At 39.7% G+C, this 18593-nt stretch overlaps 1 protein-coding gene across 2 annotated transcripts in view; it reads right to left on the bottom strand.

Annotated features, from left to right (window-relative positions):
- Positions 1-18312, bottom strand: part of itpkb (inositol-trisphosphate 3-kinase B) — a 31280-nt gene extending 12968 nt beyond the window's left edge. The window contains exons 1-5 of one of the 2 annotated variants that reach the window (XM_062437215.1): positions 17822-18312; positions 10442-10640; positions 9797-9962; positions 9079-9369; positions 7228-8232 (exon numbers count right to left, since the gene is read on the bottom strand). In XM_062437215.1, the coding sequence (XP_062293199.1) occupies positions 7228-8232; positions 9079-9369; positions 9797-9962; positions 10442-10488 (1509 nt within the window). In that variant the 5' untranslated portion in view covers positions 10489-10640; positions 17822-18312. The remainder of the gene's footprint in view (positions 1-7227; positions 8233-9078; positions 9370-9796; positions 9963-10441; positions 10641-17821) is intronic. The other variant, XM_062437216.1, reaches the window with a different exon arrangement.
- Positions 18313-18593: the final 281 nt, after the last annotated feature.

The raw sequence follows: 18593 nt of genomic DNA, 5'->3' as shown, positions 1-18593 counted from the left end.
CAGTGTACCTATGTGTGTGTGAGACACAGAAAGGATTGTGACAGAAGTTACAACACAAGCTAAAATAGACAAAAGGAAACGTCCATACCACCACGCTCTGCAGTGAGTTGATGAAGCTACTACAACGCACCTTCAACCTCAGTGCCGATAGGTGCAACACTAAATCATTAAACTACACCTGTGTCTTAAATTAAATACATTACATAAATTTGGACAAATTTGGAATCTGCATATTTTAGGTCAATCTACTGACAGTTATTTTACATCCGTAAAAGGGTCTAAAAAATTGTCAGCTTGACACACAATGTTCAGACATAAGTTCACAGTTGGCAGATGTACATCGCTTGTAGTGAAACTGCAAAAAACATTTGCATGAATGTGTCTAAATGTGTGACATGTAGAAAAACATTATGTGTGTGTGTATGTATATATATATATATATATATATATATATATATATATCCACACACACACACACACACACACACACACACACACACGTATGTATTTTTAGAAACATTTGGAGGATTTGTAAAACAAATGCTTGCATGACTTATTTCAGCAAGTACACAACAAAGTCAGAGAATAAAGCACAACACAACAATCAAGAATTTTGACTCTGATTCTGATTAGCCAATGAGAACGCTACATACTTAATATAATAATAATAATATAATATCCAATCAGAAATCTAGTTTTACAATGCAGTAAAAGTCAAACTGTAAGCTCAATCATGGGGCAATACCTGTCATTTTCCTTCCTGTGTGCTACAATGACCTACGTTACCATGACAAAAAATGCGACAGTTGGTCTAAATCACAAGCTGTCTGTTGATTCCATGAAGTAAAGTGGCGGTAATTTAGCAAAATTGCAAGTTTTCGCATTAATTATTACATAAGCAAAATCGCAATTTCCTGGAGGGACTGGTTAATGCCGAGAAATCACAGGAATTTTGCAGAATTGCAAACTCCAAAAAATGTTCCAGGATTGGTTATTATATTATTATTTTATTATTATATGACCTATCACAACACACATGCGTGATGACTTAATTTGCTATTGTCAGTGTCTGTTTTAATGTTTTTCCATCTCAGTGCGAGCATTGTTTTACGCTGTGCTACTGTCAATCATCAAACAACCACAGGAAGAAATTGACCTCTCCACCAGGAAACAATTCCTCAACATGTCTTTAGCTTCGTGAGAATCAAGTGTTTTATGGTCACACATGTCTGACTGCATTTTTATTTTTATTTTTTTGCTTGCTTGAAGGAAGCTAATTTCATGTTTTTGCTGGCAAGTAAGCATGTGTTTCAAAAAGTCAGCCTTTTTCTGTCTTTGTCTCATCTTTTTCTGGCTCATTGCTCTTTGGCGGTCTCCTATCTCTATCCCCAGACCAGCTGGATGACAAGAGGAGAGCAGGAAAAACAGTAAAGTTTCCATTGAGAGAGAGAGAGAGAGAGAGAGAGAGAGAGAGAGAGAGAGAGAGAGAGAGAGGAAATGGTAAGCAAAGGAACTTCTTGTAGACAGGAAGTGGGGGGGTTGCCGCTTGCCTCAGCGACAGTATTTTCCACATCCGCCGCTGACTACAAACAAAAGAAAGAAAAAAAGGGCCTTGCCCTCTGTAAACAACAGAAAGAGCGCACAGGGAGAAAGAAGCACAGAGGCAAAGAGTTTTTATTGGTCCCTTGATTATTATCTCCAGATATGCACCACATATCTGCAAAAATTATTTTATGCAACATTCATTTACTTAAGACAAGTTACTCATCAAATTATCAAATTACTGCATTTGGGTACTAAAAAGGGTGTTGCAAAACAATACACTTAGATGTATGGAAATTTGGCGATTAGATTACATTGGGCAACCAGATATCACTCATTTGCATGCAGGGGAGGAGTGCAGGGAGGCGGAGAGTGGTGAGAATGGTGAAAAGTTGGGGCAAAGGGTAACTCTGGGTTACAAATGTGTAATGTGAATAAGAAGGGGAAACACTGATGCATGCTGATGTTTTCGACGGAGAAGCACGGAGGAAACAACAAGCCTGATATAGCTCACCACAAGGTCCCCTTGCAGATACAAATATTGCAACTATCTGAGTCTGCAAAGTTGACTAAAAGAAAACACTCACACAAACACACACGCGCGCTCACACGCACACTACAGTCAAACACACAAACACATGCAATTAAACTGCAAAGAGTGCAGTGCAGACAACAACACGCTTGCAGAGTTCACGATGAATCTCTAAGCAACCAATTTGGTCAGTGGAAAATTAGTTCTGCAAAGTTGACAGCCGCATGCGTGCCAAAAAAAGGACACCTAAAAAAATGAGGTTGCTTGTATGTGAAGTGGCAGATCGGTTATGTTGTAAGTAGTCCGATAAGGAAGGCTGGCTTCCAAATTGAGGTCACTATGGAACATTAAAGAGCATATCTCAGTTTAGATCTGGCCTATCCTCCAAAGCACCCTGATTTAACCTAAACAAACAGAGGTGCTTTGGGGGTTTTCTTAGCTTGCTAACTAAGCTGCACAAGAATTTAAAAAATGTATGTTCATGTCAGCATATAACAGTCAAATCTGATATTTAAAAAAAAAAAACACAAAGTAACCACTCATGTTAATAAAGAAATTACATTTAGAAGTAAAGATCTATGGATCCTCAGCTAAGCCAGTTTAGTTAAAGCTATGAGATATACGATATATTACTTTTTTTTTTATGCTTTCTTTTGCACAAACACTTCATGTATTTGTAGTCACGTATCACATCCAGCAGGGTTTCCCCAGTGTGTCTCTGACATCTCTGAAATGATGTGAAACCACACTTCTGCACCAAATCCAATACTAGACATACTCTTTCAGCCAAAATGTCAGCTCAGTAACTGTTGGCCACACTGACACCTCAACGGAGGACACGGCAACTGCAATACAAACACACATGCATGCATTCTCACACAGTAACACCAAATAAAGAATTGACCGGTGTTTCTCCTTTCACAGTAAACCAAGCAGGCAGACACACACCAACAAGAGTTAGACACATACACACCCATAAACTTACAGACTCTCTGTCTCTCTCTCACACACATAACACACACATAACACACACATAACACACACACAGCTGTGAGAGGGAAACTCGGTTTGACGTCACAGGGTTGCTAGGTAACTGGCCGCCGTGGTAGTGAAGATTTTCCACTGCAGTAGAAACACAGTGTGTGTGCGTGCACGCATGCTTGTGTGTGTGTGTGTGTGTGTGTGTGTGTGTGTGTGTGTGTGTGTGTGTGTGTGTGTGTGTGTGTGTGTGTGTGTGTGTGTCTCGACACACTTGAGTTACAGTTGTGGACATAAAAATGAGTTTTCGTCCCGTCCAGTCCACTACAAGATCTCTTTTTTTGGTATTAAAGTTGAGGTTAGATTCACGGTTGGATTACTGGAGGATAAACCAAGAATGGTGAAGATTAATGTGTGGGTCAGTGTGCGACCACATTTCAAGGGATCATAAAAAAAAGAGATGTGAGTCAATGTGCCATAAGTTGTGTTTGTAAAAGTAATACAGCTTATGTGAGTGTATAGTCGCGTGTGCCGGTCTGCAATGTAGAAATGTGGTGTAAATGTGGTGTGTACGGAGGGTGTGTCAGTGTTAGTGCGTGTGTGTGTGTGTTTTTACGGTTGAGTAGTATGGGTGCAGTCTTCACTCCAGAAGACACTTCTGTACACGTGATGGATGCATCTTTTCAAGGATCAAAGGTTTATCGAAACATGTCCAAGTATGTGATGCCTCCCAAGCTTTACTTACAGACACAGGCAGTGTAATTAACAACACACCTTCAGCATCATTTATGGTGAGACCACCGCAAGTCCTGCCCCGCTTCCGTTCTACTGCAGCTTCTGCTCCACTAACCTCTGTTTCTTTCATCGTTCTCTCTGAAAAGTTGAAACATGATGCTGGAGTTTTCTTTTCACAGTCTGGGTTTAAATAGAGTTGCAGCACAGCTCCCGCTAACAGCATGTTTACATCAATACTGACTCAAAGCTATTGTTTCAGAATGTGAAAAGATGCAGTTAAATCATTAATTATCAATCTTTTAAAATAATAATTTAGATTATAAGATATCTGAAAGTAGTAAAAAGAATCTGTACATCACAGATCCCCAAAGCCCGAGGTGACATCTTCAAATGACATTTTCTGTTGAACCAACAGTCCAAAGCACAAAGATATTCAAGTAACTGAGATAAAACTGAGAAAATCAGCAAATGTTAAAACAAGTGAAACAATGCATCAATGATCAAAATAGTTGGCAGTAAATTCTCAGTTATAATCAAGTAATAAACTAATTGTTTCAGACAGAAAATTCCATAAATCTTGTTGGTTATTGGTGTTTTTGAACTTGTTTCTACACATAATCTTAAATTTTATTGGTATTTATTCACAAACACTACACACTGTAAGTCAGCTACCAAAAAAATGCCAAGAATGTTTTAGTTCCACCATCTCAATTGCAAATAACTGCTGATTTTCTCTGTTTTTATGAAACTGTGAATTGACTATCTTTCCATTTTCGACTGTATAGCCAACAAATAAATCAGTTAAGAAGATAAATATTACTTGCAGCCCTAGTTGGAGACTGCTTAGATGGGTGTGGAGCTTATGGTTAAAAGTATCAACACAGAAAAGCAAACTGTGTAAATCGAGCAGCGATGCGGCTGCTGCCAGAGTCTCGTCTTTTCACTCCGCAGAACTCAACTGAAATTTAGTTGAGAGAAAAATAGCACTGATGCCAATCTATCGCAGGTGCCCTTTCGCTGCCAATTTACTAGAACTAACAAAACACTGGCAGCACATATGTGCCTTCTAACCTTGGAGAGATGCCCAGCAGTCAAAAGATCAGCCAAATAGTGACTATATATGGCTCTGTTCAGATTCCAGCCTCCACCCGTTAAGCTTGCACAGTGTTAAAATACAAGTTGATATAATCTTAAAGCTAACGACCATAGCAGAACAGATGTGACTGACTGTGTTTATATAGAAATGGAAATAACACTTACTCAGATGGATGATATTACAATTGATTAATTGATTAAAACTCCTGTGTTATAGTGTAGTGATCAAGATAACCAATGAGCTCTTTATACCATCATACAAAATGTAAATCTGTAACCCTGGTTTATACTTGTTATTTTTTTCCCATGCAGGACCATGTTTTTATTTCTTTCTCTGCACCCTCAGTGATTACTTTATATAGCAATGCCTAAGTAACAAATGCCTCTTAACTTGCTTTATGCCAGATAAAGTTAAGTAGCTCCTACATTAAATAGAAATAGAACAGAAATGCATCCAGTCTCCCTAAACATCCATTTAAAAAGATGTGACTACAGTACACACTGTACAACTTTCACTCTCGTGCAGTCTCTCTCTGCCAACATTACTCTCTTGCTCACTCTGTTCTTTTCTCTTCTTCCTCTGTCAGTATCGCTCCTCTTCTCTCTCCCTATCCTCTCTCCTACATACCACCCACACGATCGAGCATGCTTTATGTGTTTCTGCATGTTTGCCTTTTGCACAAATATACCAGGTTTCCTTAAACTAAAGATCAGGAAATATGACAAGCTACAAACAAGAACAAGAATAACCTTCATGTTTGACAGCTTTGTGCCAAGTTACCACCACTGCTAACTATGAACCCTGTCCTTCGTCTGCAACTGTCTGCGGGAGTTTCTGTCTCTTGTATTGCTTGGAAAAAACGAAAAACAATGTCCGGAAATATGCAAACAGCCATACAAACACTATTCAAATCCATCAACCAAACTAATTTAAACAAATAGTTTGTAACCCATGCCACCGGGGAGAGCTGGGATATTGGTTTAAGGTTAGGTCAGAGGCATATTTGATTTTTTTTTTCTTCTGTTGCTGCTGCTTCTCGTAACGAAAGCAAACATGGAAAGTTAAGTTTTAACGATCTGGGTGACCACGTCTCCAAAATATGTGCAAAAGTATGCAGCTGCTGTATTGATTGCAGGGTGAATGAGAGTATTCAAATGCTTGTATTGTCTCGTACAGTCATGGGGGAACACCACAAGCTTATGTATGTTTTCATGACAGTTCAAAATGATAATAAAGGGATTATGATCTTTTTTCTCCTGAAGTCAGAAACCTGAGAAGTTGTGTAGACACTTTTTTTGAACTGGCACAATGTTTCAGAAACCGGTCAAAATCAGTTATGTAATCCTGCGTCAAATTGTGTTTCAAAGAAGAAGTGAGATGGCCTCGTGAACTTGTGCTGGCTACAAATAAAAACACATCCACCCACCCACCCGCCTACACACACACACACACACACACACACACACACACACACACACACACACACACACACACACACACACACACACACACACACACACACACACACACAAACACACACACACACACACACACACAGACAGACAGACAGACAGACAGACAGACAGACACAAACACACACACACACACACAAAAACACAAATGGCTCCTGCCTCCTCTTTGAACAATGTCCAAATGCAGGCAAGGCCTAAGTGTGTGTGACAGGCAATTTCTCTTGCTTTCCCTTTTTCTATCACCCCCGCTCTCTCTCAAACACACACACACACACACACACACACACACACACACACACACACACACACACACACACACACACACACACACAGTAACATTACCCACACGCACCAAAACACACCTACACGCACACACAGGTCAGGGCACAGAGCTGGCTTTGTTACTGTGAATGTCAACCATTATTCAGGGAGAGAGCTCAGGTCACAGGAGCTCCCGTCAACATGCACAGGCGTATTCACACACACATAAACAGACAGACGATGGTAAGGATCCACATCGAGACAAACAGTTTCCGAGGTCTGGCAGGATTTGTCGCAAAAACAATCATTCTGAAACTGTTACTGTATGTTTTCAGTTTTCACATGTGACTTTTACCTGTGAGAACCCTTCAAATGATTCAAAATGATCAGAAATATCAGAGTTTTTCCTTTTCAAGATTTTCCACTCTATCATAAGTGTGAATTCTTCCTTAAAATGCAAGTTCCTGTCTGTATGATATGTGGCGATCCCTACAAAAACATTTTCCAAAGGTCATTGCCATTTAAAACTACAAAAGGTCTCCTGCGTAGCGAGCAGGCTGAACATACAGCCACACAAACTGACCCACACTTTCACACTTGGCACTACTTACTGCTTTCTGTTGAGAACTGAGGAGTGCCGGGTTGAGAAGTTGCTCCCCTTTCTCTGTATCACTGGAAATATCCTCCTCCGACTCCTCCCAAGATGAAGAGAAACCAGCCGAGGAGGCCGAGGAGGACGACAGCTTTCTGAGGGAACGGGTGGAGGAGTTTGGGCCGGGGATGGGGCTAGAACTGGGGCTAGGGGGGCAGTATAGTCCCTGGTCTGAGCCTTGGCCTTCAGAGGTTTGAGGCTGGTTTTCCAAACCGTGGTCAGTTATTATGACTGCAGGGATGGAGGGAGGGATGGAGGCAGAGTGGTTGGAAGTGTGATCAGCGATGTCCAGCAAAGAAGGGGAGCTCTCACTGCTTTGAGGTAAAGCAGAGGTTTCTGGGTAAACCTTCAACCAGTCTGAGTCTGTCTGGAGCAGCATATCAGGACACAACTGGTCCTCTTTCTCACCTGTCACGTCTCTCACAGTCCGTTCTCTTTTGTCTCCCAGCATTTGTTTGCTTTCTTTCTCCCCTCTGTCTTTTTCTCCTTCCATTTCTCTCAGCCGTTCTCCCTCTTTTCTCTCTCTGTCTATTATTGCATCTGGGTCTAATGTCTCAAGGGAACCCCGAACATCAACCAGTCCATCTAAACAGGGAGTTTGCATTGTTGTTTCTGAATGGCAGCCATTATGACCAATCAGTGTCTTGTTTTCCGTGTTTTCTTCATTAGCGCTGCTGTCCTTCTCACCTTCTCTCCTTTCTCCTTCCACTGTTTCATCCTGTCTTTCTCTTTCCACTGTTTCATCCTGTCTTTCTCTTCCATTCTGGACAACTAGAGGAACTTTAGTCTCTTGCGGTTGGGTCATTGGGCATTCAGGGCCTGTTGTGTTTTGTTGGCTGGGATGGGAAGGGGCTTGGCTAGGCGATCGTCTTGGAGACCGAGGGCTGCGTTGGAGCTCGTTGTTCAGCACCTGGGCACGAATCCCGGATATGTGGGCCTCGAAAATGCCCACTTTTCCCCTGACCTGAAAACAGAGAGAGAGTGAATGAGGATTTAAATGCAGCTATAGTTCAGTTCCCTTGGACTAACATTAGAGAAGCTAACTGATGCTTTATGTTGCTTCATTTCGGGTTAAGCTGCTTATCATTTCACATGTGTATGAGGATCGGCAAAACCTTAGCTGATCCATGATGAACTGGCATGACAAAAAAGCTCAATTACATAATATACTCTACAACGAATAACCACATTTAACTTGTGGCTACAAAGCTACAAATGTAATGTTTGTTTGTCTGCAGTTTTACAGTGAGTACAAACACAAACTGCAGTTTTTCAAGTAAATAAAGAGAAGCAAAAGATAAACACAAACCTAAATTTAAACCAATAGCACTGCTTTTTTGAAATTGTAATTAAATTAACGAAGATAATCCAATACTGCAATCCTCTAAACTGTGTATTGATAATGGTAAATCGAATTTCCAGAGAGATAATCTGGTAAAATAATCAATACCAGATGTTAAAACACATGCAAGTCTATCTTTAGTTTATTATTGCTTGATAATTGAATTTATTAGGAAACACAATCCAAGCTAAGAAAATAAGAGTCACGTGAACTCACAAGGTTGATCACAGGATAGATTATAATCTAAGTATAAAACAGTCCAAAGCCCTTAAGCCCTTTCATCTAAATGACAGATATTGAAGATACAAAGGGGTAAATCCTTCAACGTTTGAATAAATTGCTCTAAACATCCATGTGATTGTACTTTTAGATACAGTCAGACAGACAGGTGGGGGTAGCCAGTAAGAGAGAGACAAAAAAGACAGATACGGTGAAGTAGACAAAGAAGGAAGGCACGTGTTGTATCACCTCAACGTTCTGCAGTTCTCTGTGAATCTGCAGCAGCTGTGCCTGACGTCTCCTGTCCTCTCGCCTCTCTCCTCCTCCTCCTCCCGTCTCTCCTCCCCTCTCCTCCGACCCCTCTCCTTCCCCGCTCTCCTCACCGCTGGGTGAGCTCAGTCGTCGAACCCGCTGGCCCACATTGACTCCCAGGAGCTCCGGGCTTCTCGGGGAAGGGGAGCGAGCACGAGTGGTGGAGCTGGGGGAGAGTGAGGATGAAGGGGGGAAGACAAAGGTTCGACCCGGCGACCGAGGGCTCGTCTAGGAGTGGACACACAAGACGAGATCAGGAGAACCCTCGAAAATAATTCACTTGTATGATGTTAATTAAACATACAGGTTTAGAGAACACCACACACCAAAAAACAGCTAGTACAGATAAAAGCAGTCATTTAGTTGTCCTCTTTTTTGATTTCCATATTTTCTTTAAAGCACCCCACTGTACCCTATTACACATATATCGTTTTAGTGGTTTATGATGTAAAACATGAGTTGAGAATTGAAAACTTAATTTAGATTCCTATTAATTTCTTCTATTGTAAATTGCTGCTTAAATGCCCCAAAAAATCCAAACTGAATGACAGCAACAACAAAAAGAAAACATTATTGTGGATGGAAAACACATAAATGACATTTTACACTTTATCTCCATAATTGTGGACATGGCCAACAACTTGACTTGAAATACCTTGGGGCTGGTTGGACTGTAGAGACCTCCACTCAGCGTTCCCCCACCCAGTAACTGGCTGTAGGTTGTCCGATCGGGAACTGGCAGCACAGGTCGGCCGACCGGGCTGGGTCTAACTCGGGAACTGGTACTAGAGGATCCTGGCTGGGTGTGAAACTGATTACTGCTGCGGGAAGGGAAGGAAACGAGAGGACTATTAATATCACATATTAAAACATCCTGTCTTGGCATTAGGGCTGGAAATGTAAGTAGAGAAGAGAAATCTAATTATAACAAAGAAATCAATTAATCAACAATTAATGGTGACACGCTCTAAAAGTTTAGGTTGTAGATGAAAGGAAGAGTTCTTTTATTTCTGAATAACTCAAAAATGTTTAAAGTGGGGCATGTATGCATCCCTACAAATTATTAGACAATGTTTTAATGTAAATCATCAACCTGTTGGACAGCAGGATAACTTTCTGTCATGTATTACGAATAAAGTAATCAGACAGTAATATTAGTAATAAAAAAAGTAATATTACTGGTATGCTCAAACCGCTTGACTGACCAACACATTTAAAGTATGTTTCTCTATAACAAAAACAGGAAAATGGTCTTAAAAGAGTTAAAGGTGTAACATGACACAAGCTGTTAAAAACTGACCTGCTCATGACTCCGAGGCCGTTCAGGTTCAGGGCAGAGGCTGCCATCCCCGCGGCCAGGCCAGGGGCTCTGAGTGCTGGGTACACATCTGACAATCTCCCCTGAAGCTGCAGGGAGGTCTGGAGAACAGCGTTCAGTGTTTTCTCTGCATTCAGTCTGTAGCAGTAGCTCCACACTGTCAGAAAAACTTCATCCAACACTGAAAAACATAAAAAAAACAGGTTAGGGTAAATCTTCCCAATTATTAAGTAGCAAATATGTATTAAAACGAGAAACATTCTTCAAGATGAAAAACAGCCCTTTTCTAACACGACAGATACTTTAACTCCAATTTTCCATTTCTGGAAAGCCATCCCTAACTGCGTCATGGACAAAGAATATTATTCATGTAGTCCTGCTGTTAAAAGATATCATTGTTCCTACTGGGAATTAAACTAAATAAAAGAAAAATAACAGAGAGAAAGTGAAACGGAGAGAAAAGGAGACAGAAAAGGAAACAGAAATATAGAGAAGTAGAAAGATGAATGTTGAAAAAAAATGAGCAAGGGAAACGTTTTCTCTCACTGGAAATACTTTCTCTTGTCAATGTTTCATTAAATCTGTGATTTCTATAATGCTCATTTGAATGGTTTATGCTGGTTTATGACAGAGCACAATAATTATAGAGTTTACATCTTTGACGACTGCAATCATCTCCCTCCTATTCAACTAAATGACACAAGCTGAATTTTCCACATTTTAAATGTATGAACCTGGCCCTGTTGGTTTCATGGTTGTACCCAACATGTCTTTGTTCTACAGAAGCTGCAACAACACAACGGCCAAAGTTCAGCCAGACCAAACTCTCACAATGTTTTGCTCCACACAATCTCATAGCACACTGTTTGTTTGAAACGGTTGAGTCTAAAGATAAAACAAGTTTAAGGCAACATTCTTCCAGTGACAAAATGAGGGAGGCACATGGAAAAGGGCAGAGAGATGGAGATACAGAGAAACGTGCAGAGAGGGAGAATGAAAAAGGGCAGGAGGTATAGGGAAAGCGAGGCATGACATAAAACACCAAGGGGTAAAGACAAAAAGACGACTAAAAACTAAAAAGCGAGGAAAGGAGGCAGAAAACCTCTATGAAACAGATAAAGACGTGTAGACACGCTCCGAGTTACTGAACAAGCACACTCTGAGGAGACTGTAGGTCATTTCATCTGTATTTTCTAAATGTATAAGAACAGTTTAGTAACATGCAACAAGACAGAAGACAGAATCAAAAGCAACTGCAAATATCTTGTGAGCCCTAAATGTAAAATATACTTAAATAAACAGGACAGCTTAAAAAAAAAAAAAGAAGCTTGATTTCGAGTATGGGGCTTTCTAGTGCGCAGTGCATTGTGCAAGTATTCTGCTATGACCGACTCATGCACTAAGTAGGTTTTGAGGTGAAAGTGCTTTAGAGTCTCCTATTTGCAGAGAGACTCACTCAGGTCCTGTTTACAATACAGATGAATTCAGTTGTAAATCCTTATTTTTATGCTTTATGTGGTTAAGGTCACACTCAGTATGTTTATGAACAAGAACAACAGGTTGTAGTATCAAGTCCTGTTCCAAACAGGTAGTGACTGAAAATTGAAATAAGCTATATGCAAATAAGCTTAGCTGTGCAACAATTGGCATTTGATGTGCAGTGGTCAACTGCGCAACACTCGCATAAAAAGTCTCATTTCCCACAGGCAGATGTGCAGATTGGACTTAGACACAGCCTAAAACACTTTTTAGGCTAACTACTTGTAAGTAAGTCTCGTATTTCATACTGGGTGATGACATATGAGATAAAGATTGGCAGATTACTGGTGTACAGAGCTGTGAACAATTAGTTTTCATAACAACAAACTTGTTTTATGATTGTGAGATGAGATGTCACCAAAACCTGTTTCACAGTCAAACTTTTTTTTCCATACTTGAGTAAAACATTCCAGTACACTAAGGTCAATTTAGTGTAGTCATTTTCAACCTATACAACTCAAACTAATAAGTAGTAATAATAGCTTACTACAGCTACCCTTTTTACATTTATTTTGTACACATCCCTTTAGATTTATACACTGAAAATGAAAGAAAGAAGAAAAAAGGAGTTATTTTACATATGTATATGTTTTATATATGTATATTATGTATACCCCAAAAGTCTCAAACTAAATTAATATATACTAGTGTTCATTTCTCAGTTTTATATGTGCTAATCTCATTTTAAATACATTTTTTAAATCTATTAAGTGTATTATACATTTTCATCTCCTTTTCAAAACTATTCCTCAAATTAACTCCATTGACTGACATACATCTAATTTTGCATTTGTTCTAATCTTTGTTTTTGCAAACATGCAAGTTTGTCTTAGTTCATACTGGCTCACTCTAGTTAGAAAAAACCTTCTGGATCCAGTCTGGACTGGAGGCAGCTTATTTTTTACTTTATACATTGACTGTGCAGTTTTAAAGTTCACTAAATCTCTAAATTTGAGAACATGTGAGTTTATAATTATGTTGGTTGGTTCATGATAATCAGCTCTGTTTACAGTTCTGTCTTCTGTAGCATTAACATTGGATTTGTGCTTGTTTTGTATGCGTTTCTCCAAACCTCCACACAGTAGGTAATGTATGTAAGAATGGTACAATACATTTATTGAATTTAGATTGGGAATGTCTTTTGTTAGCAATATTGCAACGGAATTGACATTTTTGTCTTTACATGATTTATATGTGGTTTCAAGCATAGTTTGTGGTCTACAACAACTATTTAAAATGTATTTACATAAACTCTGCTTCATTATTTATCATGATTTGTACTTTATTATTTATTCTGCGGCCGTGTCAGGGCCAGAACGCAGCACGCACGAGCTTGGTGGAATCTAGCCACTGACTCTTGCACATGAAAGAGAGACCAGAGACGAGGCGTGACTCAAGTGCTTTGAAGAGAGAAAAATGGACAGTGAAAACAAAGCTTTTAAGCGTTAGCAGCACTTTTAGCAGATCAGCAGCAACTGACTACACAGGAGGCGTTCAGGTACATGGTTGAGCGTAGCTCACCCACATTCTGAAAGCACACAGAGCCCAGTACACAATGACTGTAGTTAAGTGCCTAAAACCGTTCAAATCCAGTTTGTCTCAAATGCTCTGAGACTATGGTGATTGTGAAGCGTCACCACAGACAAAGCACAAATCTTTGGAACAAACATAACCACTCAAATCCAAACTGAAGGCACAGAAAATAGGAACGATTTACGAACCTAGTATGATCGACGCACATTAGTTTATATTTAAATGAGGCCCTTTTTTTTTAACTTGAAATAAGAAATAGAAAAAATCAGTATACTTGGCCTATTAATTCTGTGAATGTTTCTTTCATGTTGTTGTCATTCATTCACAACTCTACTCGCCTCTCGCATGTTTTCGGCACTGCACTACTTCAAATAGTTCCACATGCATCTGCTGTATATGTTCATCAGTATCACTGTCTAACGGATAGGATCTAGCTCTTTTAGCTCTCTTACCATAACCACTTTTGCAGTTTTCGGGATATCCATTCAGCTGAATCATCACTGTGTAATGTTTTGTTCAGGTGGTAAATGGACTGCATTTATATAACTCCTTTTGAGTCTTTCAATCACTCAGAGTGCTTTACACTGCATGTCACATTCACCCATTCACACACATTCACACACTGATGACAGAGACTGCTCGTCTGCCAACCTGCTTATTGGGAGGAGTTTTTAATCATTCATACACAAACTCACACACACTGATGGTAAAGCCTTCGGGAGCAATTTGGGGTTGAGTATCTTACCCAAGGATACTTCGACACGGAGGAGCCAGGGGATCAAGGTGTTTAGTTGACAACCCACTCTACCTCCTGAGCCACAACCACACCACGGCTTGTAGTAGCTTGTGTTTTGTTTTGCTTCCGAATGCGTGCCAGCATTCTTTCAGGTGAGGTTTTCATTCAGATACACTCCCCTCCCAGTCAGCTCCCCAGCCTGTCTTAATAGCTCAATCACGCTCTTTCAATTCACAAAATGAACTATAATGACTGCCTTTACTCTGCCGTCCTCTCAATGGACAAAAAGTCTTTGTAACTCATACGTAGGGGCATCCTCACACTTGTCTGTGACTGACGCCGGCCTCGCAGTCTGGTTCTAATCAAGTCTTCCATTCGAGTGTATTGTTCCATGTCATTGATTCTTTTTCCAAGTCTTCAATCTTCCGATTCTTTTCCTTGACAAGTATTTTGAGGTGTTTCACCTCATTAGTTCCATCAGTTTGGTGACTTTATTTACTTTCTCCCACATAATGCTCAAGGATTTCCTGATTTCCTCCATTCCTTTTTCTATCACAGTGCTGTTTTGCTATTTAGTCTTTGGTAGAATTTTTCTTATGTTTTGTTTGTGCTTTGAAAATTTAAACTTTTGTTAGTTTCTCAGAAAGAGCGAGGGTTTCTTTCTAGAGCCACCAGAGTCAAAGTGAAACAGATGCAGAAACAAACTATGTTTTTCACACCAAGTTAACGCCTCTGCAGGATGATTAGCAATATTAAACTGCAACTCTTACTGCATGTCTAGAAAAAACAAGAGCTTTTCAAACCCTACCAGTTCAGTTGTGGGGCTCGAACAAGCATGCTGGTATTCTTGTCATGCTCTGACTGAGCTGCCAGAAACTGCTTTAGGATGTGTTTTGATTCCAGATGAGTTAAGACATCAGGTCATCAACTACAGGGTAAACATGGGATTTCCTTGTAGGGGAGTGACGCAGTTAGAGAGAAAGCAGGAAATAATCTGAATGGCTGATCTCTCTAGTAGCTTACTAACCGCCGGTGCAGCTTTGTTCACACTAAATAATCACGTCTCTCTGCTTAAACACCAACGTCCACAAATTTAAATGAAAACACAAAGTGCCGCAAATGACGAGGGAAGTTTTAGAAAGACAGAGGAAGTAAAGGAAGCAGTGCAGGACTGAGGGGAGACTAGAGAGAAAGAGAGAGGAGTGATGAAGGGAAAAATTGTGTTTACAGGCTATTTTTGGATTGATTGTCTATTATGAATCTTTCATGCAGAATTAGTGGGTTTACTTTCTGTGAGACGGCTCAGTTGCTGTAATGAAGCAGCACTGGGCACCAGGAAGCCTTTTCACACTGCATGTTGCACATGGTTAGCTGCATCCCAAAGACTTTTTTTTTGTTATTTTTGTTTGCACTATAGGACAGCTCTGGATGCTCTGGATTCTGTGCTCACCAAAGGATCCAATTATCCCACATGGATCAAAGTATCAACAATTAGATGGTACAAAAAAAAAAGTCTCAAAACTATTTAAACTCTGACTGAATGTTTAGTTGTGGCCTGTACAGCAATTAAAAGCACATCATAAGAGATTAGCATAAAGACTAGAACTGCATATATCAGAGCACATCGATTGCATCCTCAGCATCTTAAAGATATGCAGTATACTTCTTCTGAGAAAACATTACGTTAAACAGAAAGAAGTTAGAAAAGATAAAATACTGCGCAGAACAGTTAAGTAAACCGTGACCCTGACATGAACTGTGCTGATGTTGCACACAAAACAACACGCAATAATGTCTTTAGCACACGAAAACACTCAAATATAAACAAATACTGAATACGACCAGTACAACCACACATGTAAAGTAGCTTGGTCAGAGTGCTGTCTGTGTATGAGCACAGCCTGATGTCAGATAGAGTGGGACTGGGAGTTTTAAAACTGCCCACTTGCCTGCACAAGTGGGCAATAAACCTACACACTTAAAAAAAAAAGAAAATGTACACAAGCAGATGGGAGCGCAGGATGAGATAATGATATACAGAGCTGCACCGATTGATCAATTAGTTAATTCACATAAACTTTGACTGTAACAATCTTGATGATGGGGTGGTCATTTTAGTCTTTCGCAAAAATAGCCCAAATTTGCTAGTTGTAGCTTTTTAAATGTGATAATTTTATTATTTATTCTGTCGTACATGACAGTAAATATCTTTGAATTTTGCCCGATGGACATTTGAATACATCACCTTGGATCTAAGAAATTGTAACGTGCATTTTTCACTGGTTTCTGACATAGTATAGACAAAAAGTTTAATTGATGAATTCAGAAAATAATCAGCAGATTGATTGATACTGAAAATAATTATTAGTTTCAGCCAATGATATGTACAGTGAGACAACATGAATTTGAGAATGTGCTGCACTGTTTATACTGTCATGGCTACATTATGTGATATTATTAATTCATTGGTGGCAATGCTGTAAATCAATAAGCAGGACTGATTTATGGTAGTAGTGGAATTTTATATGATTTTTGCATCAGTGTAATCAATATGATAATTTATTTTATCACTTGTTCACTTCACTCAATTTCCCCAAAACAGACATTTATGTCTGGTTATCTATTTCCATAAACAGGTTCTTAATTGAAACTTTATTGCAAAATATGTGATATAAAATTACATATACCACAATAGAAGATTTTATCCATATAGCTAACTCCTAGCAGACAGGACACTCAAAGCATACAGCACCACGCTTATCACTCAGTGATTGTGGGAAAGGGTAAAGGCCTTAAGCGGACCCTGAGGAGGACCCAAACGAAACTAGAAATTACTTGAAATCTAATGCAGTCTCATTATATAATATTAGTGTTGGCTTCATATAGCTGGTTCCATTTTGGATCCAGTTTGGTGAAATAATTTATGTCCTAAATCTAACAAACCTCTCATCAAATCTTATGTCTTCTCCTCAGTTTATGAGCGTGAAAGCGTGATGTACAAAATATTCTGTAGGGCATTTAATCAAAAGCACAAATTTGAACTAATACTGTAAAAACCTGGATTTTAGTTGGTTGTGTAGTTATCTGAAATCCAAATATTACATGTCAATATTTGAGTTTCACGTCTTCAGCATCAACCTCTGTACATACAGCTGTTAAAAGGCAAACTTAAAGAGATTAGATAAGCTATTTAAAATGATTCAGCCCTGATAAGCAGATTCAACTCTAGATTCAGTGCTGCTGCCCAACTCCAACCTTATCCAAATGGATGAAAATGAATATACAGTATTCCATAGGATGTCATTGGAAAGCTGCTGTTAGTTTACCCTGTCTAAGATCATTACAAAACGTGTTGTGGAAAGATGAATGATGAATCTGGTGTTGTTGAAACATTACACAAATACTTTGCTTTACCTATCATCATTCACTAAAGGATAACTAGGCCTATAATCCTCACAACTTTCACTGTAACCTGTCCACCTGCACAAAAAGAGTAATAAACTGCATTCAATAACAATAATCTGTGCAGATGGTCCTGACATGTGTGATCTTACCTCAGCGTCCTCTGCGAGGCTTCTCCAGGACACTTGTATTGGTCTGGGAATATTACAGCCTGATATCAGCAGTAATAACCCGAGGAGGATGATTCTTGTCTTGTCTGTGAGCGTGTCTGACACACTAAACGCGTCTTCTTGTGCAGCCGAATAAACTTATTCTCTACTCCTCTTGTGCGTTTTTGGATTCTTCCACAGACGAACTTGTTCGACGCCACAGCCCGGTCCCTTTTTTGCTTTTTCACCTTTTCAAAAAAAAAAAAAAGGGGGAAAAAAAGAAAAAGAAAAATCCTCCTCCTCCTCCACAGAAGAAGATTTCAAAATGTCTTTCTCCACCACGAGTTTTTTCTTTTTCTTTCTTTCTTTCTGTCTCTTTCTCTCTGGTTATTTCAGGGAAACTTTAGGGTAGTGAAGCCCTCTCGCAGTTTTGCTCACGGGATAAATAGTTTTTTTGCTGCTTTCTGTTGTCATGCGTGCTGCCCGACACTTCTCACTGCTGCTCGTAGTAAAGCCTTGTTTGTCCGTGTGTTTGAAGCCGGAAGCGACAAGACAGTCTCTCTCTCTCTCTCTCTCTCTCTCTCTCTCTCTCTCTCTCTCTCTCTCTCTCTCTCTCTCTCTCTCTCCCTCTCTCTCCCTCTCTCTCTCGGTTCACTGGAAGGATAAAACACTGAAATGCTTTGCGCGCACTAGTGTGTGTGTGTGTGTGTGTGTGTGTGTGTGTGTGTGTGTGTGTGTGTGTGTGTGTGTGTGTGTGTGTGTGTGTGTGTACACG

The sequence above is a fragment of the Scomber scombrus genome, chromosome 17, assembly GCF_963691925.1.
Source record: "Scomber scombrus chromosome 17, fScoSco1.1, whole genome shotgun sequence".
Taxonomy (NCBI): domain Eukaryota; kingdom Metazoa; phylum Chordata; class Actinopteri; order Scombriformes; family Scombridae; genus Scomber; species Scomber scombrus.
This window is presented reverse-complemented; position numbering and strand designations above follow the sequence as displayed.